Source organism: Grampus griseus (genome assembly GCF_964374135.1).
Source record: "Grampus griseus genome assembly, chromosome: 11".
Classification (NCBI taxonomy): Eukaryota; Metazoa; Chordata; class Mammalia; order Artiodactyla; family Delphinidae; genus Grampus; species Grampus griseus.
This window is the reverse complement of record NC_139005.1, coordinates 80,140,366-80,167,905: the sequence shown is the minus strand read 5'-3', so window position 1 is coordinate 80,167,905 and position 27,540 is coordinate 80,140,366. Positions and strand designations below refer to the sequence as shown.

Genomic DNA, 27,540 nt, shown 5'->3' with positions numbered 1-27,540 from the left:
TACTACAATGATTAGAAGCAAAACATAAAGGAGCAGACCGAAAAGAGAACTAAAATACAACAATCCATAAATCTCACATACAAAACGTTATCAGGAAACCTTACAGTTTGTGCTATTTGAAAAGTATTTATTGCAATGACAAAACTAGAGGTTAATTACTTTTTTATTATTGAATTAAATTGTAAAGTCTACATCTACAAGTTTAATCAGGAAGAAATGCTTTGCATTTACATCAAGGACACATTTATTCTAGTGGAAGAAAACAGACACAGACAAAAGACCAAGTACACATTTAAAAAATTAAAAAAAGACTACACGTTTTACCTGGTCCTACTTTGCTATTTTGGACCATACCTTTCCTATTAGAAAATTGATCTCATGTACATATTAAGTCTGATTTATCTTCCCACATTTCTGAACATTAAATGCAGTTTCTCACAATTTCTAATTATAAACGAAAGATTGAAAGCAATATGGGAATCAAAGTTTAAAAACAAAAAAAGTAAAAGTAGACTGCTATCACTGTATAGAGGCAACGCTGAATAAAATGTGCTCCCTCTGTGGCTCATCTCAAAACACTTTTACTTGGAGAGGCAAGCATTTCTGATCTAGGAGTAAGTTTCCCACTGCCTTTGCAGAGACGAGACCTACGAATATTTCTGGTCAACTGCAAAGTGAAAAATGTCTACAAAATATCTAAAAGCTAAATATCAGACTATGGCTGATGCAAATCAAACTTGTGTTGTTGGTCTAAATATACATCTTCAGCTTTTCCTTTTTAAAAAGTATCTTTTTTACTTCAGAAGATATTTTTAAAAAACTTACATTTTTAATGTGCTTTACTGTCAATGACTGTAAAGTTGAAACTCACATGATTCAATTGAAATTTTTGTTTTACTTGATTCTACTGAAATTTCAATTACCTACTACTTTACCGAACAAAGTTATACATGAGGTAAGTTTTAGCTAAAAAAAAAATTAATCAACCACAAAGATAAACATTTCAAAAGTAAACAAAAATCATAATGCCCGCCTCAATTTCAGAGTTTAAAAATTTATGTATTAACTATTGAGTATCCAAGGAAAGTTTATTATGTAGTTTAAAAGCACATACTTTTTGCTTTTAAAAGCACATACTTTCAAATCAAATTAAGTTGGGAAATATAGGGCAAAAAAAACTTGGCAAAATGCATTTTTGGTAACAGAAGATAATTCAATAATGAATCCAAATGGAACCTAAGACTGGTGTTTAAAATTTCTAACTTCTAAACACACACACACACCTATTTATCTAAAAAATATTTTGGTAATGGATTGATAGAATAAATGTTTTGCTTTAAATAAAAAGTACAAGTTTCCAATTATAGCCTTATAGCTAGCTAAACAGTCTTTAAAAACATGTACAGCCAGCTAACAGTTCTCTAAAACATGTGTAAGTTGCACTGATAGATCCCTGCTAAAAATCAACTGCATTTAAATGGGTCTTACCGAAGTAGGACATTCACAATACTAGATATCTTTTAAAAAGTGAGTACAATAGGGCTACAACAATAACATTATTACTATTAATAAAAGTTACAGAAGAGATTATCACTGTACTTTTCCCCATAAACACCATCAAACTTTGTTGCAGTCAGCAAAACTACAATCTCAAGTTACTTTTTCTCTTACCGAATTTCACGTTTCACATGTCTCTAGTTTTTATTCAGCAGAGAATAATTCTTAAAATCTTTTCTGTAAGAATTCAAAGTATTTAAATGTGTAGCTTCACATTATACTACCACGTTTTGCCCTTCTTGTTTCCCAAATACACAAAAACAATATACATTTTTTCTCAAAAAAGAAATAAGATGTCCACATTAAAAAAATAAAGCCTACAAAAAAGTTCCAGAGCTAAAAAAGATTATTCATATGGCACGAAGTGATCTCCTACTAGTCCGAAGTCCAAAACATTGAATGAAGTCCATTTATATATATATCTTGCTTGCTTTTCAATGGAATACTACATTTACTGAGGTGAAATCACATTTTTTTTTGTTCTTGAGTCAAGTGTACACAGATTTTTTTAATACAGTTATTAAAAATAGGAGACCAAGCTGAATGTGCCAAAGAGATATCATTCAGTTGACTTTTTTAGAGTCATTAGAAAGAAACTTATAGAATGGATTTCCTTGGTTGGTTTCCATAGCTTGATAGACCAAAAACAAAAAAAAGGCTACGACAACGAAGAGCAAAATTTTTATCCACATGGGAATGGAGCGTCCCTTTTTCGTCTTTTCTGACTTGACATCTGCCAAGGGAAGATACTTAGGAATATATTTAGACGAAAAAGATTCCTCCATCCTGAAATCACTGAGTTCTAATGGCCGGCCGGCAGCCCCTTTGATTGGTCTGCGGCAACTAGCACTGTTGGGAGTGAAAGGAGGAAGAGAAAAACAACTATTAGATAAAGTCATAACTTAAATAACATAAAATGACATTATTACTCCTAATTCCAAACACATTCCTTGAGGTAACAGTAGAAAATTGTCATATAATATCAACAGTGAGATCAGTCAACCTATTTAAAAACTTCTATACATTTTTCATTTAAAGAGTTAGATTTGTATCTTTTATTAGAAAATAATATTCAGAGTATTATAAATATTCACTAAATTTGCCTTCTTAAAGGTTTTTCAAGCTAATATATTTAGGAGATAAGAGGAAAAAATAAGGTAGTTTGGTTGTGATTCCTTCAGTCAGGAAACAATTCAACAGATATCTAAAAGCAGTCTTTTCAATTAGAAAAGAGAGACTCTCAGGAATAAAACAGATTTCCTTCTTACCAGGTTTCAGTTTCGATTTAAAAATAAGAATTAATAGTAGGTAAATGATTTATTTACAACCTTTCAGCTTAACAAAGTTAATTTTGAAACTGACTCAACTTTCAAGAATATGAACTAGTTAGTGCTTAGAAGAATTAAAGTGCTCCCAAAAAGAACAGTTTACTTATGAGAGCAGAGGTACAGTAATTTTGTGAAGAATTAAAAATTAGAATTCATTTATGTATGTATATATAAAATAATTATGTTGTATACCCTAAATATATAGTTTAATGTGTCAATATATCTCAATAAAGGTGGGAACAAATAAATAAAAATGCCTTAATTGAATACACTAAATAATTGTTTCAGTGTATCTGAATACCTAATTCCTGTTGGTGTAGCTGCTTCAAAGGGAAACATTTCCTTAAGAATATCCCTTTCTACTCTTCTTTCCTCTGTTTTTTCTCCCACCTAATAAGAAACAAACAAAAAAACAACCAGAAGTTAAAATTTAGTGTAAATATGCAATAATTAGAACATAATTTTAAACAGAAGCTTTGGAGAACAGAATGCACTTAAATCTATCCAACTTTTACAACTGCCATTTCTGAATTCATTATTGCTTAATTATCCATACATTTCCATGGCTCTCTTCAAATTTCCTCAGTGTGAAGATATGTTCATGTTGTAATGGGGGGGGGGGCACATATTCAAGTAAGTTAAAAACAAAAAAAACAAAAAATAAAATTTTTTTATTTCTTTCTAGTATAGCTAATATGGCAGTGTAAGTTCCCTCCAATGCTTTTCATTGACATTAAAAGTACATTGTTTCTTCCTCTTAATTTTGTAATAAAATAAATGATCAAATATAGAAGATATCAAATTAAGATGGATCTTTTAACAAATTTTAGTATATGCTTTTAACTAGAGAGTCAATCCAATCTTCCTAATTTAAGAAACATAAAATAGTTTTTTAAACAACCTGATTGCTTTGCTAAATTACCTTTATGCCCAGATCAAAATAATCTTTGCTAAAGAATCATTAAAATTATAATGTATCCATGCAGTTAGTACTTTAAAGCTTAATTTTACAGGAGTTAATCAATTCAAGTATAATACAAAGTCACTTTAAAGTCCCATTATCTGACCTTTCAATGAAAGGTAGTAAGTATAGCTTCCCCCACAGCCCAAGTAACACTTTCCACTCACGGCCATTTTAACAAAGAGAACATATTACAAGCAGCACACAAATGAGCACTCCCTTGAAAACTGGAACTTAAAGAGGCACACAGTAGTAGCAAGAGGATAGTATTAGCATGTCATACGATATTACTTTCCATTGTCACTAATAAAGTATGTCTTTAAGATAATATATGCACATAAATAGACACACACACCCCCACCCAACAAAGCTCTGCTCCCTCCCACTCCAAAAAACAAATAAATATTTCTTCATTAAAAGATCAATGATAGCATCGATCTAAATTTTATTCATTTACTTCAGCTCTTGTCAATGGTTTCTTTGGTGTTCTTCTGGGTATGTCTGAGAATTCAGTGATTGGCAGAATAGGAGCTGCATGCTTGAAATTTCCAGTCACCCTATTGACAACCTGCCAAGATTCAAATTATTCAGACTCAGAATTATCCAAACATAACAAAGACACGTTAAAAGAAAAAATGATAGTCGATTTCTCTAATATTTGAAACTTTCCCTTAATAAAAATTTAGGCATAAGAACCTAGAAATACATTAGTGTTTCATATGTGAAGGAAGCCTTATTATTCTTTAAACATGTTAGCAAAAAAGTATCCTTATAACACTAAGTATTCTTGCACAATGAATTATATATATATTAAAGTGGCTACACTGAAAACTTCTAAAATTCAGAATTATATGGGGAAAATGAGCTTAAAATATGTTTAAAAACATGTGTTTGAGGTTTGCCAAAATTCGCCACCTCCCCAATTCTAAGTAAAGGATAATTGACAAAGAATACCACTTGTATAGTTTATGAAACATATTTACTAAAGTTTCGTTGCTTGAAGCCATTATAGTTTCAGCTATGGGAGTACTCTCTGAAATTATTGCACCATCTATACGAAAATGTTCTGAAGTTTCCACCTGTTAGTTTGAAAACAAAACAAAAACAATAAATATAAAATAACCACTAAAACCCTGCCAATCTGAGAACCCCATTCTAAGCAATAAGCCTTGCATCACCCTTTTCCTCGGAGTTCTTCTCGACCCTCTCGTAGATTCCCTAGTTAATGCCTGCAGAGGTCCGCCTTTTGAAGATCCACTTGTCCATTCAGTCTCAGTTACTCCAGCTTGAGAATAGCTCTATTCAAGCATCAACACATTAAAAAGTCATATTCTAATATCAAACACCTTAATAATGATGGCCATATTAGCATACTGAGAATCCATGAAAAGTTTCCAAATGCCAGCATTTGAAAATAATGCTATGCCCTCAAACTATTTCAAATGTATTGACTGAATAGATATGTAGGCATAAGAAAACACTTAAAATATGGTAAAATACATTAGAGTCCAACTATAGGAGCTCACATATTATGATAAAAGTGAGAGGGGAAAAAAGACATCAATTTATCACTGGCTCCTTTTGTGACTTGCTGTTTACTATCTGGCTCCAGTATCACAGCTGCATCTCCAGCTGTCTAAAAAAAAAGCAGGCTGATCATGACTTGTAAGATAGTCATTTGTTATATAAAACAAGTCAGTTTCCTTTTAAAACAAAATACAAATTTTGTAATTGTTAGCACAGATTAAACATTATTCTTGTCGTGCGGTTAGGACTATTTAAATAGAATCAGTTTCAATAATCTATACACAGCTATCTGACTTAAAAGTTCCCAGGTGTCAAACTCATCTTAGAAACAGGTAATATAATTGAGCAGCAACAAAAACTTGATGGTCATCTTTTTTTGTGAACAGGCAAGCCTAAAATGTCGCTGCCAGGACTCAGTGCCACTCACTCCTCACTACTGAAAAAAAAAGAAAAAATGGTAATAGGGATAGACCACTGTCCATTTCCAGTCCCAGATTTATTTCTCCTTGGAAAAGTCGACTGATTTTTCCTCATTTAAAAAATAATTTAGCAGTCCTCACATAACTATTTGAAAAGCACTAGACTAGTGCTTCTACCTGAAGCTTTTGTTAACATGCATATTCTGATTCAGTAGCTCCAGGGTGAGGCCTGAGATTCTACATTCCAAGGATCAAGTTATTCAACTTTTGAAACTTTTATTACCAGATGATTCTTTTAAATTCTTTTAACTAGAGGACATCCATCAATGATTAGTTATACTAGAATATGCTTATACTATCACTTTTGCTTTCAAGCTAATATTTTATGTAGATAACTGATGTTTTTATATCTAAGTTAGTGTCTATTAATTTTAAAGATAGACATATTTTACTCTTATCTCGGGACAAGAGCAGTCATCCAATAAGTACACTTATTTGGCTGGAAGCATTACTACCAAAACACCACAAGATACAGACATAGTTTCATACATCTGGTTTTGTATTTATCTATATTTGGAACTGACTTTATAAGAGTTTCCCCTTTGACTCACAATCTGAATCTCTGGGTTTCTTTTCCAGCTATCAATTAGGAAAAATTTGCTGAATGCAAACATTGTTAGTCAAAAGACAAATTTGTAAACAAATTACATACACATATAATAGATGCTTATTAATAAATTCCTGATTATTTGAGTAGAAGGGAACACTAGTTTTAATCTTAAATTCTCAATCCCGGTGGCACAGTATCATCTGGGAAGCTTTTAAAAAATACCAAGTGCCCCAACCCCACCCTAGACCAATTAAGTCAGAATCTCTTCTAGACCAGCCTGGGCTTAATTAAATTTTGTAGCTCCTGAAGGGATTCTGATGTGCAGCCAGGGTTGAGAATAATGTAACTGACTTATGATGCGTCTCAAAGCCAAGTATTTTTTTCAAACTACTTCCAACACTGCTTCCTCTTTAATAATCAATTGCTCAATTCCAATAAAAACAATGAGAGTATTTAAAAAATATTCTAGTTTGATAGTCTACCTGTTATTATCAATGTATACTCAGTATTTAAAAACTCCTCAAAGAATTAAAAAGAACATTACTTTAAAGGGCTAATAAAGTTATCAGTTATGCAACTAATACAATATAAAGCCTAGATATTTGACCTACGTCCATGAAGGTAAGGAGGGGGGAAGAAGAGACATACTTTTCCCTTAAAATTGGTTATCTACCAAATTCCAGGACTTTCCATTTGTTATGTTTTATTCTGAATAAATAACTGAAATAATCTCTTCATCAAAAATTTTACCAAACATCTATTGAAACTATTACACTTAATACAAAAAAAAAGTTTACATTTTAATTAGTTATCTTTGAAATTAAAGGCCAAGTTCCATTTTAAATTTTCTCCCATGGAAGAAAACACAAGAAATTCATTGGTTGCCTGTGGAAATAGCTGGGAACAGGGGTAGGATGGACACTTTTAACTATAAATCATTTATGCTTTCTTTTGCTCAGGTTTATTAAATTCTTTGGTTGAGGACTGTCAACCAATTTTATTAGTTCTTGCCTATCATCTAATTTAGAATTAATCATCTGCACAGAAAACTATCTTTCATACAACCAGAAAAGATACCTTGAAGACTGAAAAAAAATTTTTCTACCAGAATTCACTATGCAACAAGTGACTCTGAGAAGAAAATATAAATAAAAAACATAATTACAATTCAGTGTTATAACTACTTAGAGTAAGATGGACCAAGCAATTATTGACTGAAAAGAAAAACTCATTGCTACATAAAATTAGTAATGTGACTGCTATATGCTCTGTGGTCAAAATAAGGACTGTAGTGTCATCTATTTTCAGCAAGATGTTCTATAGAAAGTCCTCAATTTATCATGGAGACAACAGGAGGAAGAAACAAAATAACCCTATCAGGTAAAAAGTTATTCAGAAGACATCAGGCAGTTGAGGCACATGAGAATGCAGGAGCTGGGTTATTAAAGGAGGCTATAAATCTCATTCAGTAAAAATATAAGCTTTAACTAGGTTATAAAAAAATAATCAAGATAATTAAAAGCCACCTTACTTTAATGAACTATTAATTTAAGTAAATCATGACCAATATGGTTATTCATATTAACTTTTATTTTTTTAAAAAACAGCATCATATTCCTCCATTAGAGAAAGGTACTCCCATACATTACTTGTGGGAATGTGAAATGCTTCAACTCTTACACAGGGCAATTTGCTAACATCTAGCAAAATTACCCAGCAATTCTACTTCTAGATTTCCTGAAGATAAACTGGCTAAAACATGAAACAACACAGGTAAAAAGGCTGTTCACTGGTGTACCTTTGCATTATTCAGAATAGCATATAACTGAATAATCAATAACAAAAAATCAAAATATCCATCAAAAAGAAACTGGCTGAATAAATTACAGTAAATCCATAAAATGCAATACCATGCAGTGGTATAAAGCAATGAGGAAGAAGGCTATACTATATCTTGACATGATCTCAGGATAAGTGTTTAGATTAAAAACAGAAAAATAGAGATGTGCAATGTAGGCTGTCTTTCATATATGGAGGGGAGCATAAATAAATATATAAATCTATTATTTACTTATATTTTCAAAAAGAAACAAAATATAAACCGAAACTTAATAAAAATAGTAACCTATGGATAGAAGGAACAAAGATAGAAGCCAGATTTCTGACTCTTCTTTTGCCCAAATAAAGCCACATATATATTCTCAAAAATTAAAAAATAAATATGAAAGAAAAAAATTCTTTCAAGTGACTTTAAGCACAGTATTTTGATTTTATATCCTTAACATAAGAAAAACTGCCCCCCCATCTGAAGATACAATTAGCAGCTTTACTATTAGTAGTAATACTGTTACTTAAAAACATATATATAGTGAAAATTACATAAGAAACAATATTATTTTAAGAACCAAGATACTCAGCATAAGAGAAAAGTGATACAAGTGTGACACCTAGAAATTAGCCTGCATTCATAAATTTGAGGAATTCATGACCTATCTTCTCTTTCTAAAAAGTAAGTACTCCTAGCTTTACCTACTGAAAAAGCCTAGAACAATGACAACCCAGTAGGAATGAACACACTAGTATCCAGGCTGTAGGTAGCTTCCAAATAATACTTTCTATTAAAAGGATAAGGGGTTCTTAAGAAAAACGACTGACTTGATAAGAGGCCGGAAATATACAGCCCAGGACTTCTTATTGTGCCAGCAAACAAGAAAGTATCAAAGACAAATGGGGTCACTAAAAGGATACAGGAATCAACTCAACTCAATTCAGTAACTTGAATGTGAAAAAAGAATAATGACTGCAATTGATCATAAATCAAATATATAAAAACCACAGTAGTAAAAAGATATTATTGATCGTTTTTCAAAATGACTAAAGCACTTTAACTTGATAACTGGCAAATAAAAGGCATGTAAGCATTTATCCTGGCTCTCCTATATGAATTTTATTTCAAGGTAACTAGGCAATTCACAAGGGAAAGTTCTTTATAAAAGAATTCCAGTTACAGACGTAAAGGAATCAGAGAATTCCTAGATCCATTATTTCATTCGAAGTAATGAAATAACGTATCTAGGAAATAATCATAATGGCTGTCATAACCATTAAATGAAAGGGCGATGTGGAACTTTATAACGGATGAATTAGGCTTTCAACGCCTGAACCTATTACTAATTAATTTTAGCATCATCGAAAGGACATCATGTGTCTCTGAAATGATGCAATGTGAAGGCCACAACGCCATTTGTGAAGTATTCTTGTCAAAGTAACTGAACTCAAATCTAACCAACCCCTTAGATCTGTGCTGTACAAAATGATAGCTACTAGCCACGTGTAGTTATTTAAATTTAAATAACATAAAATCAAAATTTTAGTTTCTCAGCCATACAAGTTACATTCCAAGTATTAAGTGGCTACTTAATGAACAGCAGATATACAACAATTTCATCATCACAGAAAGGTCTATTGCACAGCCCCACTATAGTTCTAACTCCCAGTCTACAGGAAATCCAGGGTATGAAAGAGCAAATTAAACGACCCTTGAAGAAGCAATCTGCCAAATCCACAATGTGAGAAATATTATAGAGAACTAACCTGGTTTCTTCACCAAATAAACGGAGGGACGGAAAACCGTTTTAGTGGAAATAGCTACAGACTTAAAAGACAAAACAAGGGCTTCCCAGGTGGCACAGTGGTTAAGAATTCGCCTGCCAATGCAGTGGACACAGGTTCAAGCCCTAGTCCGGGAAGATTCCACATGCCACAGAGCAACTAAGCCCGTGAGCCACAACTACTGAGCCCAAGGGCCACAACTACTGAAGCCCGTGCGCTCTAGGGCCTGCGTGCCACAACTACTGAGCCTGCATGCTCCAACTACTGAAGCCCGTGTGTCTAGAGCCCATGCTTCACAACAAGAGAAGCCACCGCGATGAGAAGCCCGTGCACCGCAACAGAGAGTAGCCCCCACTCGCCACAACTAGAGAAAGCCCACACGCAGCAATGAAGACTCAATGCAGCTAAAATTAAATAAATTTATTAATTAAAAAAAAGACAAAACAAAATCAAAAACACCAAATGATATGTGGAGTTTGTATGGAACCTGATTTGAATAATTCAATCATAAAAGAGACATTTCTGAAACTGGAGATTATTGTATGGAGAATGTATAAAGCTTTGAACACAGATATGAAAGATTTTATACACACACACAATGCCACTATCACTCCAAATAAAATTAATAATTCTTTCATATCTAACATATATATCTAATATATATAAATAAAAAACAGCTCCAGGGCTTCCCTGGTGGCGCAGTGGTTGGGAGTCCACCTGCTGATGCAGGGAACACGGGTTCGTGCCCCGGTCCGGGAGGATCCCACATGCTGCGGAGCGGCTGGGCCCGTGAGCCATGGCTGCTGAGTCTGTGCGTCCAGAGCCTGTGCAAAAAAAACAAAAACCAAAAAAAAACCCCAAAAAACAAAAAAAAACACAAAAATCAGCTCCAATCTTTTCGAGATATATACTGAAATTTTAATGTGTGAAATGAGATGATGGCAGAGATTTGTTTTAATATACTTCAGAAACGAACAACAAAACCAAAGGAATTAAAAACGCCGCAGGGTGCAGGTGAAGATAAAATAAAACTGGCAGAACGTTGACAGCTGTTGAGGTTCTGTGACTGAAGGGTCAGTAAACTCTTCCCTTTACTCTTCCATATGACTTAAATTTTGTGGGACTTCCTTGGTGGTCCAGTGGTTAAGAATCCACCTGAATGCAGGGGCCACAGGTTTGAGCCCTAGTCTGGAAAGATCCCACATGCCGCGGAGCAACTAAGCCCGTGCGCCACAACTACTGAGCCTGCGCTCTAGAGCCCACGAGCCACAACTACTGAAGCCTGTGCGCCCAGAGCCCATGCTCCGCAACAAGAGAAGCCACCACGATGAGAAGCCTGTGCACCGCAACGAAGAGTAGCCCCGCTCGCTGAAACTAGAGAAAGCCTGTGGGCAGCAACGAAGACCTAATAAAGCCAAAAATAAATAAATTTATTTAAAAAAAAAAAGAACCTGCCTTCCAACGCAGGGGACATGGGTTCAATCCCTGGTCAGGGAACTAAGATCCCAAATGCCACATGCCACAAATAGAGAAGAAGCCTGCATGCCGCCAAGAAGAGCCAGTGCAGCCAAAATTAAAAAAAAAAATTTGTATAATAAGGCCGTTGTCTAATCCTGCCTCTCATCTCCTAAATCTACTCTCTCCTTTGACTATTTATCCTGTCCCTCAGTTTAGATTCCTCAGGTCAAACAATTACACCTTAAACCATATTTAAAACCATTTTCCCACCCTCCTTTTAACCTCTTATCTGACAAGTCAATGCATTCTTGCTAGCACTATACCATCTTGCCTACATAAAATGGACCAAGATTCTCCATGTCTGTCCATTTCAGTGTCCTTCACCAGATTTTCCTAGTTTCTCTTGCTCTGTTATTTCCTTATTCTTTGGTGTGCCCCTGCAGCTCTTCCCTGGCAACACCAGATAAAAAGACAACAAAATATTTATTCCAGTCTTTGGTTCAATATTAAACCAAATCTTCTTTCATTCAAAGCTCTATACATTCTCCATACAGTCACCAAGCTCATTTCTAACAAATAGTTCTGAAATTCAACTTAACTACATCAAACTAAGAAAGACACATGGCTTAAGAAATCAAGAATACTTCCACTGATGATGTGCGACTTTAAAATGACAAAGAGAAAATGGAAAAGATAAATAGCCAACTAGAAAAATCTTCCAGCTGGACAGAAAAAGGGTAAGGAAAATGACTCTAGGGATAGCTGACTTGTAAATCGTCAGCCAAATCAATGCTTGATTAGTCAATAATTTGTTCGCTGTAAACTGAGTTCATTATTCCTGTGCTTATTTTCCCCTTAGTTTCCTACATTTTCCTTTTGGAAAACTGCATCTTGCCTCACCCATAAAAAGGTGAATTTTTGTCTAGAATAAGGAAAGAAAACAGTGTGGTCTTAGGATCAGACTAGCTTCAGAGTTGAGGGAAAAGCCACAGAATTATTATAAGACAGGCAAAAATAAAAGTAAAGTCAAAAATCTAGAGACAAAGACACAAATATAAAACCATTCTCCTGTTTTTTATTATATCAGAATTGCTTAGGTATTTCCACCTTTTAAAATATGTCTCTTAAAAAGCAGTATGACTGGCTCTGAACTATGCTTAGCATAGAGTCAAACACAAATGAGACATTTATTAAACACTTGCTTTTGCAGTAAACACAGGCTACACTACTGACAAAACACACAAAGTTTAGATTTCTAGTGCCATTTAATGAATGCTTTATCGAGTGTGCTGGATTTTGGGTGTCAACTATGAACTAAAGGCAGGGACCAGGCACATCAGTGTTGTCAGATTACTTATACCTGAATACAGCGACCATAAAGCTAAAGATACCTGATTGTGCTCAACTCTTCTTTGCTTGAGTGTTACCGGAGTCTTTGCTCTGCCCTTTAGTGGTTCTCTCTTCTCAAGCTTGAGCTCTATTTTAGAGTCTGGAAATAACATCGGAGAAATCATTACTCTCTGAGACACACAATAAACTACAATGTCATCCTAACATTACTCTGGAACCCTGGTTTTTCGGCACACTGATACATAAAATAAGTCTGTATATTAGTACTACCTCAACAGACCCAAACTTGTCAACTGCAATTTCTGTCTTTAAAAACTTTTCTTTTCCATTTTTATTTCATTCCATTTTGTTTATCTCCCCCACTCCTTAATATGATCACCACTTCTTCCTGTTTATTCTTTCTTTTTTCTGGGACTAATAGCCTGAAACAAAGTAAAAACCCATGGAGGCTTTTCACTGAAAACAATTAGGAAGTGGGAAAAGTACATTAGAATACATAGTTGTTACCATTCTTTTGTCCATACAGTGCATTTTTACTACATAAACAAAGGTTAGTTATTAAATTAAAATTTAGAATATGGAAGGGAAAAAGCTATAGAGAATTTTAAGACTGAAAAAAACTTGTATGGTATCAAGCCACTAATAACAATAAGTACAATGACGTTTATACATAAGTGCATTTTAGAAGTCTGTCCTTTTTTGATGTGACTATAAAAACCCTGGGTACAACTGAAGAGGTATGGAAGAAACTTGTTCACAGAAAAGTACAACCAACCACAGGTCACTTCTCCTCAGCCTCCCCCATAATAAAGTACCATTTCTTGGAAGAGAAGCTAGTGCATGTATATTATAGCAAATCACCATGATGGTTATTACCATAACAACTCAAATACGTATATCTTTTATCATAGGCTTCAATATCCCATTCTCCTAGTTTTGATTTTATCACCATTTGAAGGGCCAGACTTTTCAAGAGACTTGATAAAAATTTTAGTTAGCTTCTACATTTTTGTGGCCATTTATCATAGTATAGCAAAATTAACGTCAGTTGTCACTTCTAAAACTTCTATTACCAAAAAGTTACTTTCTTATGACACAGAAATGGAGTCAACTCTTAAACAAAAGCTTAGTTTTGCATGAATTCAATGCAGTTGTGCTAAAAAGTAGTCAAGATAGTTATGTGTCTTGCTAAATATCTAGCCTAGTACCAGTCAGTCCAGTCTACTTGCAAGTTTCCCAAAAATAAACAGTGATTTTTTTACCATGTTAGTTCAAATAGTTCCATCTTTATTTAGGATTAAGGTATCAATTCCATCCCCCACTTCCCAGTAATTCTATTAATGGCTCTATTATCTATGGGACAATCTTCAGCATTATAAAGTCTTACGTTAACTCAGAACCTAAGAATCAGAAAGCAAAAAGAACCCAGTAGTAGTTGAGCAGAAATTGATTAAACAAATAAGATTATCTGGTTACAGAATAATTCCTCTTACAAACTTAAATTCCAATAGTCAATAAAAACATGGTCCTCATCAACTATACTTCAATTAGAAAAAAAAAGACACCCCAAAACCATTGTCCTCAAATAGGGAAAAAAAAACCCCCAAACATTTAATAATAATTTGAATATGTTCAGCTAAACCACTGGAATGTCAAGTGAGTTTCAGTGATGAAATGGAAAAGGGATGTTGTTCATCCACAAATATCTAACTTGTTGCAACTCTAAGAATAAAACACACATACAACATGTTTGTGGAGACCACACAAAACTGTTCAAATTTAACAACTTTATTGAATTTGCAAAAGCATTCTACAGTAATACATTAAAAAAAAATCACATAGTACTTAGTAGGTACATGTATACATGTACATTTCAGAAGACAAATAACAAATAGAATTACTCCCAGAAAGCTGCAAAGATGGATAGGTTAGTCTAAGAATATAGTAATGGCTGTAAGTCCCAAGGGACTATATTTTGTTTATAATTAATACTACTATTTTCCATAAAAATACAAAGAAATTCGATTATCAAGTGCCTCTACAGTTAGACTCTCTCATCTTACAATCACAGAAATGAAAACAGAGAATAATATATTGCTTTATATAGACACACAGAAACTGGGATATAGTAGGATTTCTTATGACTTAAAAAAAATAACTTAAATTTGCTTTTAGAATTTAGCTTAGATTAAGCCTAATCATACATGAATTACAACGTACCTTAAAAGTGTTACTTATTAAAAAAAAAGTCCCATCTTTCCTAATTCATCTGACTATAGTTTTACAGTGATGGTGAGAATGCACTATCCCAGAATACTATGGTCTAGAGCAGTATTTCTCAAAGTGTAGTCCACGAACTGCTTGCTACCAGTCCATGAAAAAACAAGGCATTTGCGCCAGAATGTAAATCAGTGCACTGTCTTTCCTCTACCAATAAAGTTTTACCACAAAAATAAAACCTGTCATTCATCTATATTCAAATTCTGGTACACGCTTATCTTATCTGTCGATCAGTAACAGTTTGTAGACTGGCACTTTGAGTTGCACTGATTTGGACTATTACAAACGATACTGTAGATATCAGTAAAAAACAACACAAGTGAGAAAATAAGAGAAAATATGTAGACAAGTTCTGGAAAGTAATAAAATATTTAGTAATATTTAAAACCATGGAGACTCAACTTATAATCTAGTTAATGGAATTTTCTTAGTTTTGAAGAGTTGTAAAATCTTAAAATAGGAAAGACTGAACTATTTGAGAAAAAAATGCTATCTAGAAAAGCTTTAAACTGTTAGTATCAGGCTTTCTTTCTGTGCAACTAAAAAAAAAGGCAGATATATGTAGGCAATTACTTTTATACTAAAATTTAATTGGTAGAAGTTTGACACTTTGAAATTAGCCTATTCTGGAGACTAAAAAGACATTAGAAAATTCTGGCATAAGAGTACTTTAAATTCCTAGAAAAGCTGCCAAGTTCCCCATATCAAAGATAAGATAGATGTCTTTATTCTTAATTTTATTAGTGTTTTTTTCCACTCTTTTTAATTACTTTGAATACTTCTCTTCCAAATAATGTTCCGCCTTTAAAGGGAGTAACAGCCAGCTTATTCTTAGAAGCTGGATTAATTTTGCAATCTTTTAGCCAGAGATACCGGCGACCTAAAGTGGAAGATCCCATGGTATAAGCAGCCATTTTTATTTCATCAAAGGCAGCTTCACAAAGAAATGAGGCCGCATCATATGTTTTGCTTAGCATCCCAAGTGCCTGGTGCACGTGACTAGGATCTGAGCTAAGAATTTGTGCAGCCTGACTAATGTCTGCCTGCATAGCCCGAACTACAAAGGCAGTATGGGTTGCAATCTGCAATGCTGATGCTGCAGCTTCATACGTTCCACAAAGTGCTAAGTCCAACTGTTTATCACAGGACTCAGGGGAAGCTGCCTGAATACCTGCTGGTGGAGTGGCTTCAGAAATAAACCCTAGGATTTCGTCATCTACTTTTGGAACTGATAATATCCGTGTTGCCTCTCTGGAAGAAATTGGATACTTGCATGCCAATGAAGGCAGCTGCCTGCCGATTTGCTGCCACTCCTCTTCAATTACTTTTAAAATAGATTCATGGAAGGGAAAAGATAGTTCGGGGGCATCTATTTTATCATGCTGTGATTGCTTAGACATTTCTATGCCTAAGGTAGTCAGTGAGTGAGAGACAACGGTTTTTGCAGAAGAAGACATCAGTTCGGATCCAGGTATATTTTGAAATGCCACAGAGGAACCTGAATCCTTTTCTTCTACTGACTTTTCACTGAGTCTAGGTAATTTTCGTGGAGGAGACAGGGATTCTGTTTCTCGAAAATTAGGTGCATCAATTCTCTTCCATATATTTTCTACATCCAGTGGGGGTGTAGAGCTAGAAGTCCCAGGCAAACTACCTACTCCACCCTGGACCAACAGAGAACTGACGTAATCTCTGATTGCCTTAGCCAGTGGTGGAGAAATTACTTGTGATCTCTCAGACTCTTCTAGTGCTCTCCTTTCACTGGAGAGAACTGACTGATCTGAAACATGGGACCTCTCAGTACATAATGGTTGAATTCCACTTTTCTCTCCACAGTAAATATTTTCTACTATGTCTTTATAGCAAGTACTGGTGGTTTCTTTAATCAGTGAAGGAGAAGCTGCAGCAGAGACCAACATGGCAGCGAGTTCATGCTGAGGAGATGTCGAAGAACTTTTCTCTAAACATCTATCATGGCTAGACTTGGAGGAAACAAACAAATTCCCTCCAGAAGCTAACTTCTGCATCTGTTCCCTGCCAGGCAAGGCTGTGGCAATAAGAGGTTCCCTAGGTGGGTCTCCCTTAGAAGAATGTACTTTCTTAGCTGCCTGTTGTTCAGTCCTGCCCAAAGGAGGACGGGTGGAGATTTCAGGAAAAGAAATACCCTGAAAAAATCCACCAGAGGGAGTAGTTGGAAGTTCAGAAAAAGGAAAAAAATCCCTAGTGGACTTCACTTTCTTGTGTTCTTTCTTCTTTCCTGTAGAGGCAAAAGAGGCAGGAAGTTTAAGCATTACTTGTGTTTAAGCTGATTCTATTCTTTGCCTCTTTGCTAATAACATAGTGCTGTTGAAGGAACATTCTGAACAACCAATTTGACAGACTGTGCCCTGGCAGGCAATGCTTATGGAGATACAAACAATTTGAGTCATTAAATAGTCATGAAATTAACAAACAAGTCATATGAATTAAAAATTTATAAGTGTCAAGTTGTTCTTAAAATAAATTTTAAAAGGTCGTTTATTTCATGTACTACTCGAAAAATATTTATATACCATGGCCAAATTTTCTTAAAATAGTCTACTAAAAACATGTCAAAATATTTACTATAAAGTTTTCTTGAAATCAGATCTTCTAGCAAAAACTATAAATTTAAATGCTTATCAATATGAGAACAGAGAAAACATGCCGTATGTAAATACTACTGCTACATATCAATTACGAGAAATAAATCAGACACATGTAATAAATCAGTAAGAGATCTTAATATAACAGAGTAAAGAAAAGCAAGTGATAAGATTTAGCATATCACTTACACAAATTTTTTTTCAAGTACAAGATAATACCATGTATTAGGCAGATGCATATGAAAAAGTATTTAAAATCAGGCTGGAAAGATAATCATCAAATTAATGATAGTGGTTGCTTCTCTGGAGATGATACTTAGAAAGGGATAACTGGGGAAACTTTGTCTCTACTTGTAATACTTTTTTCTCTTAGAAAGATGAAATTTGCAGCAAAAAAGATAGAGAGTGATTTTACGTGACAAAAAATTAGACATTTCTACTTTTCTGTTTCTTAGAATTCTCAACAAAAGGTATTTAAATCAAATTACTTGGAGGACTACTCTAATGATATGAACAAAATTTACATATATCTTGGTAATATTATTTAAAATTTTATCTTCTTCATGGTTACTGTATCTTATGAGTCTGAAAAAAATTTGATTTTTTTGATTATATACTTTATTAACATCATATAAAATTTTACCTTCTTCATTGTCACTGTATCTGTCAGAGTCATTACTTCCATTCTGTCTTGTATTTTCCACTGAAGAAGAAATTGCCGGCAGAGGAGTAGAAGATCTAGATTCTGTTCCTTGTTCCCTCAGTTTCAACAGCTTTTTCTCATATAGCTTCCTGGTTGTTCCTGTATTAAGGCAGAATTTGCTTTATTACTTGTATTGTCTTATTTAAGATCCAGCTCAGACATTAGCTTTAGAAACATTAAAGTGTTACTTTTCACTGTTTCCTTTTCTAAACTTAAATGCTTAAAAATACTACATAATGGATTCTTTTCTAAAATAGGTGTTTTTCTGGGATGTTAATAAATGGTTATAACAATGGTTTTCTGGTTTTTTTTTTTTTTTTGTAGAATACATAATAGATTGATTTAAGTCTTACTATGGATAACCTATTGAAGAGCCATGTATGACTGAGTATCTCTGACTGAAAAGTTCTGAACTTTGTGTAATTTCTCTAGTACTAATAGTACTTGCCTTTGTAGAAAAATCATGTTTATAAACAGAGTGTACTCCTCTGAATTATTATGATTAAAATCCCACAACTCTAAGAGACTAATATGCCTATAAAGGCCATTTAGTTATGGGAAAAGTCCTAAAAGTCACATTTTTTAAAACTGAGTATCTCTGACACCTAGCACTGAGTAAATTTACGATGTTAAATCATATTTCAATATACTGCTGCAGTAAAAATGACCTTTTACGGAAAATGTGTGTTACAAAGAGAAATGATTTGCCAATTAGATAGCAAAGTAAAATTGATTATAAATAATTCAGTAACATTTCAATGACAATTTAAAACTAAAAATAGCTTTTACTTTCTGTTTTACACTAGCTATATGTCTTTCCCTGATTTCTATAAGATGAATAAAATGATAAACATATATTTTTTAGAAACAATACGTATCTCAGAATGTTACAGATAAGTAGTCTTAAGATGAACAGCTGGGGAGGGGGAAATAAGGAGACGCTGGCCTTAAAATTTCAGTTACACAAGATGAATAAGTTCTAGAAATCTAAGTGTAGCTTGGGCTACAGTTAACAACACTGTATTACATCCTTGAAATTTGCTAGGAAGGTAGATCTTAAGTGCTCTCACCACACATACATGCATAAAAGAAAACTCTGAAGTGATGGATATGTTAATTAGCTTGATTATGGTGATCATTTCACAATGTACATGTATATTAAAACAGCACGTTGTACACCTTAAATGTACAACGTTTGTTTGTCAATTATACCTTAATAAAGCTGGGGAAAAAATAAACAACTGGTATAACAACATGTAATTTAATGTATGTTAATACACAATACACAGTCTTCAGCACCTCCCTTTTGTAATTTTAAATGAAAAATATAAAAAGGGTATCAAATGTCTGTTGGTAATTATACTAATAGGCTTATTATCATCTCTTGGGAAGCCGTACATTAAATAAGACAAAAGAAAGACAATATTCTAAATTCTTATTTGCAACTACACCTATAGGTAAAAAACAACCCCCAAATCTACAGTATTCAAAAATCTACAGGGACTTCCTTGGTGGTCCAGTGGTTAAGCATCCGCCTTCCAATGCAGGGGACGTGGGTTCAATCCCTGAGCAGGGAAGTAAGATTCCACACGCTGTGGGGCAATTAAGCCCACGTGCCACAACTAGCGAGAAGCCCATGTGCTGCAACGAAAGCCCGTATGCCACAACGAAGATCCCACGTGCTGCAACTAAGACCTGATGCAGTCAATTAAAAAAAAAATTTTTTTTTTACACAACTTAGAAGATCAAATAGAACTTTCTCATCTTGAGGTTATTGCCAAGACCCTCCAAAATTAAGGCACAATCAGCCTTGCAAACTCACTGACTTAACAGTAATCAAATGATGAAAATCCAGGGTATTTACTTTTAAGTTTTCCTTTTCGGTTTGTTCTTTAGTTTTCAGTTTGTTCCTGAATTCCAATCAAAACAAGACTTTTTAATAGGTACTTTTAATGATAACTGAAAGTGGGTACTACGCTGGGAATTGAATGACTTGAGTTCTTTTAAGAAGTCTGTCACTAACTTACTGATTTGGATTAATTTGGCCAGCTATGTTACCTCAGATTTTCCTCAATTGTCATATAAGACCCATATGTCTCATCAAGTAGTATGACAATGGGCACAATACGAAACAATCTCAACAGAGGTAATCTTGGGGATTAATTAGTTCAATTCTCTCGTTTTATTTCCCTCATTTATATAGTTAGGGAAACTAAGGTGCTGGTCATATAAATGATTAATGACAGACTGGTCCTTAGAACGAAAACTCTACCTGCTAGACAAGAGGGGAAAACAGTGTGGGGTACTGCTTCATAAAAAGATATTTGAAATTTTATCAGCTTACCCACAATAGGACCAGGGTTCACTCCATATTTCACAAGCTGATCCAGAAGGTCTTCATTAGAGAGCTCGGTTACATCTAGATCATCTTTATCTTCTAGTCTGGGTTTATCAGTTTTCTTTGTGGCTTTCTGTAAAGGAAGTCCAGTTGTCATTTCCACATGAATTTTTAAATGTTCATTTATTGATACTATATAAATAACACTGCATACAATAAACATGCAAATTTACCTTCAAGTTGACTTACAGTAGAGCTTAGCAATTTGATTAAATTAAAAGCAACTTATTATTCAAAAGTATTTTCTAAGTTCAGCTGTAATTATACAAACCTAATAAGCCAAGCAAGTAACTCAAATTTTAGATATTACTGTTAAAACAGTCAATTTTGGTTAACTATCTAAAGAGGTGACGGCATCAAAAATTCAAAAGAGCAAAAAGTCTGAGTCTAAACATTTTCATCCAGATAACTGTAAATACAATTTACTACTGGTTTTTCTATAATCCTTGAAAGTTTAAATTAATCCAGGAAAGTTTAAGATTTTACCATAAAGGTTAATACATGTTATATATAAAAATGATTTATTTTAAACAAGCATATCAAAATTTAAGAAGCCCAAATGAATATTCTTCTTGTAATACAGTGACTTTAAAAGCCAGTTTTTGACTCATGAAGGAAGTCAGACTCTATGGCTACATATCACCTCTGACATGGCTTTGTTGCCACACATAGTCTATATGACCATTTCACTAAGACTAGCTGAAAAGCGTGGAACAAGCTTTGAGAAAAATTTTAAAGGCAGGTTTTAAAATAATTTAAGCAATGGCATTCTTTATTGGAAAAACTATATAAACTTCCAAGGTTAAACAGGGTAAGGGAGCAAAAGTATGGTTAGCTTTTAGGGTTGTGGCAAATAGCTTTAAAATGTCTCAGTAATCCCAGTAACCATCAGAGGACAATATAAACGGCTGTTTAAATAATGGCCACAAACATCAAAGTCAATGTAGGCGCAAATTACTGTTTAAGGCAGAAGAGTCAATACTGCATCCTAGAAATATTTTATGGAAAATAGCAAAAATCATAGAGCTGGGGACTTCCCTGGTGGTCCAGTGGCTAAGACTCCAGGCTCCCAATGCAGGGGGCCCGGGTTCGATCCCTGGTCAGGGAACTAGATCCCACATGCTGCAACTAAAGATATTGCGTGCCCCAACTAAGACCCGGTGCAGCCAAATAAATAAATAAAAAAAAAAGAAAAAAAAAAATCATAGAGCTGTATGGGCTGTTTACTTTCCAGTGATGCTGAGGGGGAAAGAAAAATCAGGCATTATTTGTCATGTATTAGAATTTGTTTCTCAATCAAATAAAAATGTGAAATACTTCATATAAAGAACATAATAAGAACAATGATGTCAACTCAGGAGAAATCTTCAATACAATTTTTTAAATGTCTGTGAAAAGTTACCAAGGGTACTTTCAAAAGGCTTTAATATTGTACTAATGTAGGATCATTAAGCTCAAATCTTAAGCAACTCACACCTTGATGTCAAAATAGCTGCCCAGAGTCTAAGAGTTCTATATATCAAATCCTTGAATTCTTTAGAAAAGACTTCGTTTTTTTTTTAATCAAAGAGACCTAATCCTGTGACCTACTTGAATATTCCAAAAGTGTGGACAGGTTGGGAAGAAAAACCCCATTGTGTAACATAAATACTTTAAAGAAAAAAAAGCAGTCAGGTACAGATTACTTGTAGAAAAAAATCCCTCTAACCATAAGAATGTTCAAATCCTACTCCTATAACCAAACATCCAGGAATTTCAACTTCCTGAAGCAGCGTGAGGTTTTCAAGAAATAATCTGTCTTTGGCACTAACTACATTCTGCTTTTTATTAGTTATCTGTACATACGTTTTACCTTCTCCAGATGGTAAACTCCTTGAACAATAGTCCTTAAGCCTGGTTTGTTATCAAAACCTCAAAACTTTAGGAAAAGTTGCCTCTATTTTAAAAAGTCTTACCCCATTCTGAGTCCTAATATTGGGCCTGACAATCTGTATTTTGATGTACAGCTCAGGTGATTTTAGATGTAGCATTTAAGAGGGTAACACAAAGCAGGAGCACTGTCATATTGTATCCCAAGCAGCTAAAATTAAAGAGTGCCTGACACAGGAATAGGTACCTGATACATGTTTTGTTGAATGAATGAATCAAAGTGCCATCTGGTGAGGGGGAAATTAGCCACTTATTTTAAAAAACCAATTTCTTATTAAGAAAAAACAAAGATTTAGCATATTCAAGCAGGAAACCAACTCCCTCACATTTTCTTAAAACATATTGAAACTCTACAGCTGTACAAGGAAATTTTAAGTAAAGGCCAATAAACTGGCATAAGGTAAGTCAAATAGAGCAGGTGCTCATAACGGGCCACCTGAGTTTTATTTTTACGGAGAAAAGCTCCAGAAAAGTAATGCCATTCTATGAAATATCAAATTTAATAAGAATAAAAATTGGGAGTATACATATTTATCAAGCCAGCAGTTTCAACCAGGAAGAAGGAGCCATTAGTTGTAATGATTTCTGCCTCCAGAGAGCTTTGTTCCTTTAAGCAAATCACGTAATCTCTTAGTTTCCTTCGGTCAAAATACCAAGTACCAGCTACGTGCCAGGCACTGTTCTCCAGTTTCTTCCCAACTACCAGATGATCTCTAATTTCTTTTTCAACTTTAAAATCCAAAAGTTCTGTGATATCACCTATGAACCACTCTTATTTAAATCTCTACCATTAGTGGCAAAGATGCTGAAGTATAACTAATTATTACTACAGAACAGATTCTATTGAGCATATATATACCAAATTGTGTTCTAAGTGCCTTATATGTATTAACTTATTGAATCCTAAAAATCCTATGCGATAGATACTAATATCCCCATTTTACAAGAGAGGAAACAAGTCCAAAGTTGTTCAGGTAACTCAGGCAATCTGCATACCCAGTTATATGGTAACATTTGAGCAGACTTTACGTACATATCACTTTCACAAACTTACCTCATCCACTTCTGAATACATTATGGTAGCACTGTATTGTTCTGGCGTTAAATAAAAACGACAAAATTCAGAAATCACATATTGTAATAGCTAACGTGCTGTAGTTGCTGAGCACTAGACATCTTCACAAATGCAACCTCAAGTAATTCTCTAAGTTGCTATTAGATTATTCCTATTTCAGATGAAAACTGAGCATCTGATAGGCAATGCTCTTTGTTCGAGGTCATCTGAATAAGGGCAGAACTGGAATTTGAATCTATAATTCTGATTCAGAAGTCTGTATACTTAACACCTTAGTGTAGAATATAGTGGTCAATTTATGATTTAACTTTTACTACCTAACACACTCTTTACTGTTCTGTTCCATGTCATTAAATATTTCCTGTTAAGAATTCATAATTCATCAGATCAGACCATTCAAGAATGCTATGCTCCAATGGATTCCAAACAGCTACACTGCTTTGCACCCTGAACGAAAAGGCAGACCATCAACTCTGTATGTAAATGTTTATTTTTGTGTTGACAATGCTGATAATTTCACCACTGGAAAATACTGGTTACCATCAAGATGCATAAAAAGCATAGAAATAAGAAAACTAAAAACTAAAACCAAATTTTGAACATGCAAATATTTTGCCCTATCACACCAAGTGTACCTGACCATGGCAATGGCTGAAATGAAACAATTTCTCCTTTAGTTAAAAATACTCTTCATAAACCCATGTTTAAATCGAAGGTATATGCTATGTCCTTGGCCAAATCCATGTTAATGTTTGTTTTAAAATGTTAAAAATTCACCATTTAAAAAAATCTGCCTTATCTGAAACTGTCAAACATAATTTGGCTTTCTCCTAGAGCATAAATATTCTTTAAGAAATGTGACTCTATATTGTTATTACACATAGGGCTAACAATGACTAGAACATAAAACACTGTACATATAAAAGGAGAATAATTTTATATACCAGTTATTATAAATGGTCTAAGGTTGTCTTCTTATAAATTCAATATATTTTTTTCCTATGCCTGATAAAAAAATTTATCAGACTCCTTAGTTAAATTAGGACTCATTTTTACTTAATGTGATTTAAAGAGGAAAGTGACGTTAGTGACCAACTACCACTATTAGCTTTTTCAAGTTGTTGACACCACTGCACCCAACCCAGGGTACACTTTTTTGAGTTTTAAATACACAAGGTAGAAAAAACTTAAAGCTGTCTTTGACACAGTTGATATCTATATGGATTCAAACATTGAGATACATGCTACTGGACATAGGAGGTTCTCTTAAAAAATTAACTATGGTGGTTGGCAGGTCTGCAGAAATCAAACTCCTGCAGTTAAGAGCGCATGATAGGAACTCAAAAATGTTGGATAATTGAACTGAAATTAAAAAATTTTACATTCAGGTTCTTCTTACACCCCAAAGAACACAGGGTAGAGCGGGACATACACTCTTTGAAAAAGTTGAAGGAAAAACATCAAAACCGAGACAGCTGTTTCTGTCGACAGCGAATCATCATCAAAATAAGAATGAATAATCCTATCATAAACATACAACCAAATACTTCCACAGCTCAAGAATGATACATTTGCACAGGAGACCAACATAAGGTTCTATAGAAGACTTAAAAAAAAATGTGCTGATTTAAATGGAAGATATTTCATTTTCAACCAAATTTTTACTAATAGTTTGAATATTACTTTCGTTTTCAGAGGGGTTGGGGAGAAACAGGTAAGGGATATACTTTATTTCAAAAATAAATTTCTTCTTATGGAGTACAGTGGCTTTCTTCAAATTCAAAAACAAGACATGAGAAACAAGAAGGTGCGATCCATCTTTTACTTAACAAACCAATATTTATTTGGCACTACTATGTGCCATGCAACGATTTAAGACAAGGTTTTCAATTTCTCTAAAGCCCAGGCTAAGATTTAATTAAATCTACATATGTCTATTATATCTTTCCTTCATTTCCATCTGGGTAGTCCAGAAAATACACTGGATAAATTTTTTAAAACTTAAGATAACTTTGAAAGAAACAGTCATTTTGAGTTATACTAGTAATCAGTACAACTCTAAACTCCACTTTCAATGTTTTACAAAGCATTGCACTTTACACCAGTCACTAGTTTTAACTACATTCTATTATGCTTTGTAGCCTGATAACCAGGCTGATTCATACTAATAGCACATAAAACCCCAGAGAAAACCCAACTATTCTCAAACGAAATATGCATTTGCTGGAGCCAATCTGAGTTTACCCGGGATTAGATATCCCAAATTGCAACAATGACAGAGCAGAATGTCATGAAATAAACATTTCTCCTGATTCCGAAGCTTCTCCTTTTTTCATGCAAATACACCAAAAGGAAAAACAACCCCCCAAACCCCTAAAACCCAAGCCCTAACTAGAATTTTTAAATATTTGAGCGTCTATGATAACCACTCAAAGGTGTATTTTAAAATGCTCGTTTAATTTTGAGTAACGCTGCCCCGCCAAAAGACGGCCTGCTGCTGGAAAGGAGTAACACAAACAAGAAAAACATAAACCGTTCAAAAAGCCCTCCATATGCAAAAAACATAAAAAGGCGGGAATTTCTTTATTTCAAATTTTGGTTAGGTATCAGTATGTCACAAATTGCCCTCCAGGGAGCGCTCTGAGACCCGGTTACTAGTCATTTCTGTTAATAAAGCGGGAAAACGCTCAAACGTAACCTGTAGCCGTTTCGAACTGACCCTCCTTAGGGCTTTCGAAAAGGGCTGGGAAGTCCCTGTTCAGCTGCCCACCTCCAGCGGCCGGACGTCCAGGGACACAGAGCTGCCTGCGCGCGCCCATCACCCGCGCGCAACCCGAGAGCAAACGCCAACTTCACACCCCCCGACACACCGCGGCTAAAACGCGCGCCCCGCGGCCTTAACTTCGGGGATCTCCTTTCCGGCGCCCTTCCCTCTCAGAGCCCGAGAGCCCGCGGCGAAGGGGCCGAGCCCGGCGTCCGCAGACCCAGAGGCCAGCCCCCCGGGCGGGTGGGGGAATAGCCCCGCCGCCGAGGGAGGGCTGCGCGCGCGCGAGGTGGGGGGGGGGCGCCCACCGCTAAACGCCTGCCTTTGTGGCCCCGGCCGTGCGTCCTTACCCTGCCGACGGCGGCGCGGCTGCGGCCCGCGGCTGCGGCCCCGGAGCCCAGGACCGGGGTAGGTTCGCGCTCTTCGTCGCTGGAAAAGTCCGGTGGCCCCTTGCTGTTGGCGCCGGCGGCGAGCGGCGGCCGGTTGCGCGCCGTGAGGTGCTGCAGGTAGAGCTGCACGTACACGTCTTTGCGCTGCTCCCCGGCCGGGAGCGTCACATTGTTGGCGACCAACTCACTCTTCAACTTCTCTTTCGTCAGGACCGAGGGGTCTTCCAGGAACTCCGGCATCTCGGCGGCGGCGAATCCCCTTCCCCGCAGCCGTTGCACCCGCCGCTCACGCCGGCGCGCTCGCTCCTTGCCCGGGGGGGGTGGGGGGCCGCGCTACCGCCTCCGAGTCTCACAGCTCTCGGCCGGGACTTGCGCCACGGAGCACAGCGGAAACTCGCGCACACAAAGCCAAGCCAACGCCGGACACAAAAGCCCCTGCAGAACAAGCGGGGCCCACTGCAGCCAAGCCAGGAGTCCGCACCAACCCCAGCGCACACCCCACGGCCAAGCGAGAGCAGCCTCTTCGCCCACGCCCCAAGAACGGGTGCCGCCATTG

General features: G+C 35.4%; 1 protein-coding gene across 4 annotated transcripts; it reads right to left on the bottom strand.

The window, feature by feature from the left end:
- Nucleotides 1-106: 106 nt before the first annotated feature.
- Nucleotides 107-27,479, bottom strand: TMPO (thymopoietin). Of its 4 annotated transcripts, XM_082665357.1 has the most exons (9): nt 26,946-27,479; nt 20,774-20,900; nt 18,370-18,528; nt 12,864-12,961; nt 5,025-5,144; nt 4,830-4,925; nt 4,304-4,414; nt 3,187-3,275; nt 107-2,406 (listed from the first exon to the last, which is right to left on the bottom strand). In XM_082665357.1, exons 1-9 carry the CDS (start codon nt 27,222-27,224, stop codon nt 2,121-2,123), a joined length of 1,365 nt encoding a protein of 454 aa, XP_082521483.1. In that variant the 5' UTR covers nt 27,225-27,479; the 3' UTR covers nt 107-2,120. The 4 variants fall into 4 exon arrangements, with proteins under 4 accessions (XP_082521483.1, XP_082521484.1, XP_082521485.1 ...); XM_082665358.1 differs by lacking the exon at nt 4,830-4,925; XM_082665359.1 differs by lacking the exons at nt 4,830-4,925; nt 5,025-5,144.
- Nucleotides 27,480-27,540: the final 61 nt, after the last annotated feature.

Coding starts and splice junctions, on each gene's coding strand:
- TMPO (XM_082665356.1), bottom strand. CDS start 27,224: ATGCCGGAGTTCCTGGAAGACCCCTCGGTCCTGACGAAAGAGAAGTTG. Junction 20,901..26,945: donor GCCGCGCCGCCGTCGGCAGG/GTAAGGACGCAC, acceptor CTTCCTTTACAG/AAAGCCACAAAGAAAACTGA. Junction 18,529..20,773: donor GAACCCTGGTCCTATTGTGG/GTAAGCTGATAA, acceptor GCCTTAATACAG/GAACAACCAGGAAGCTATAT.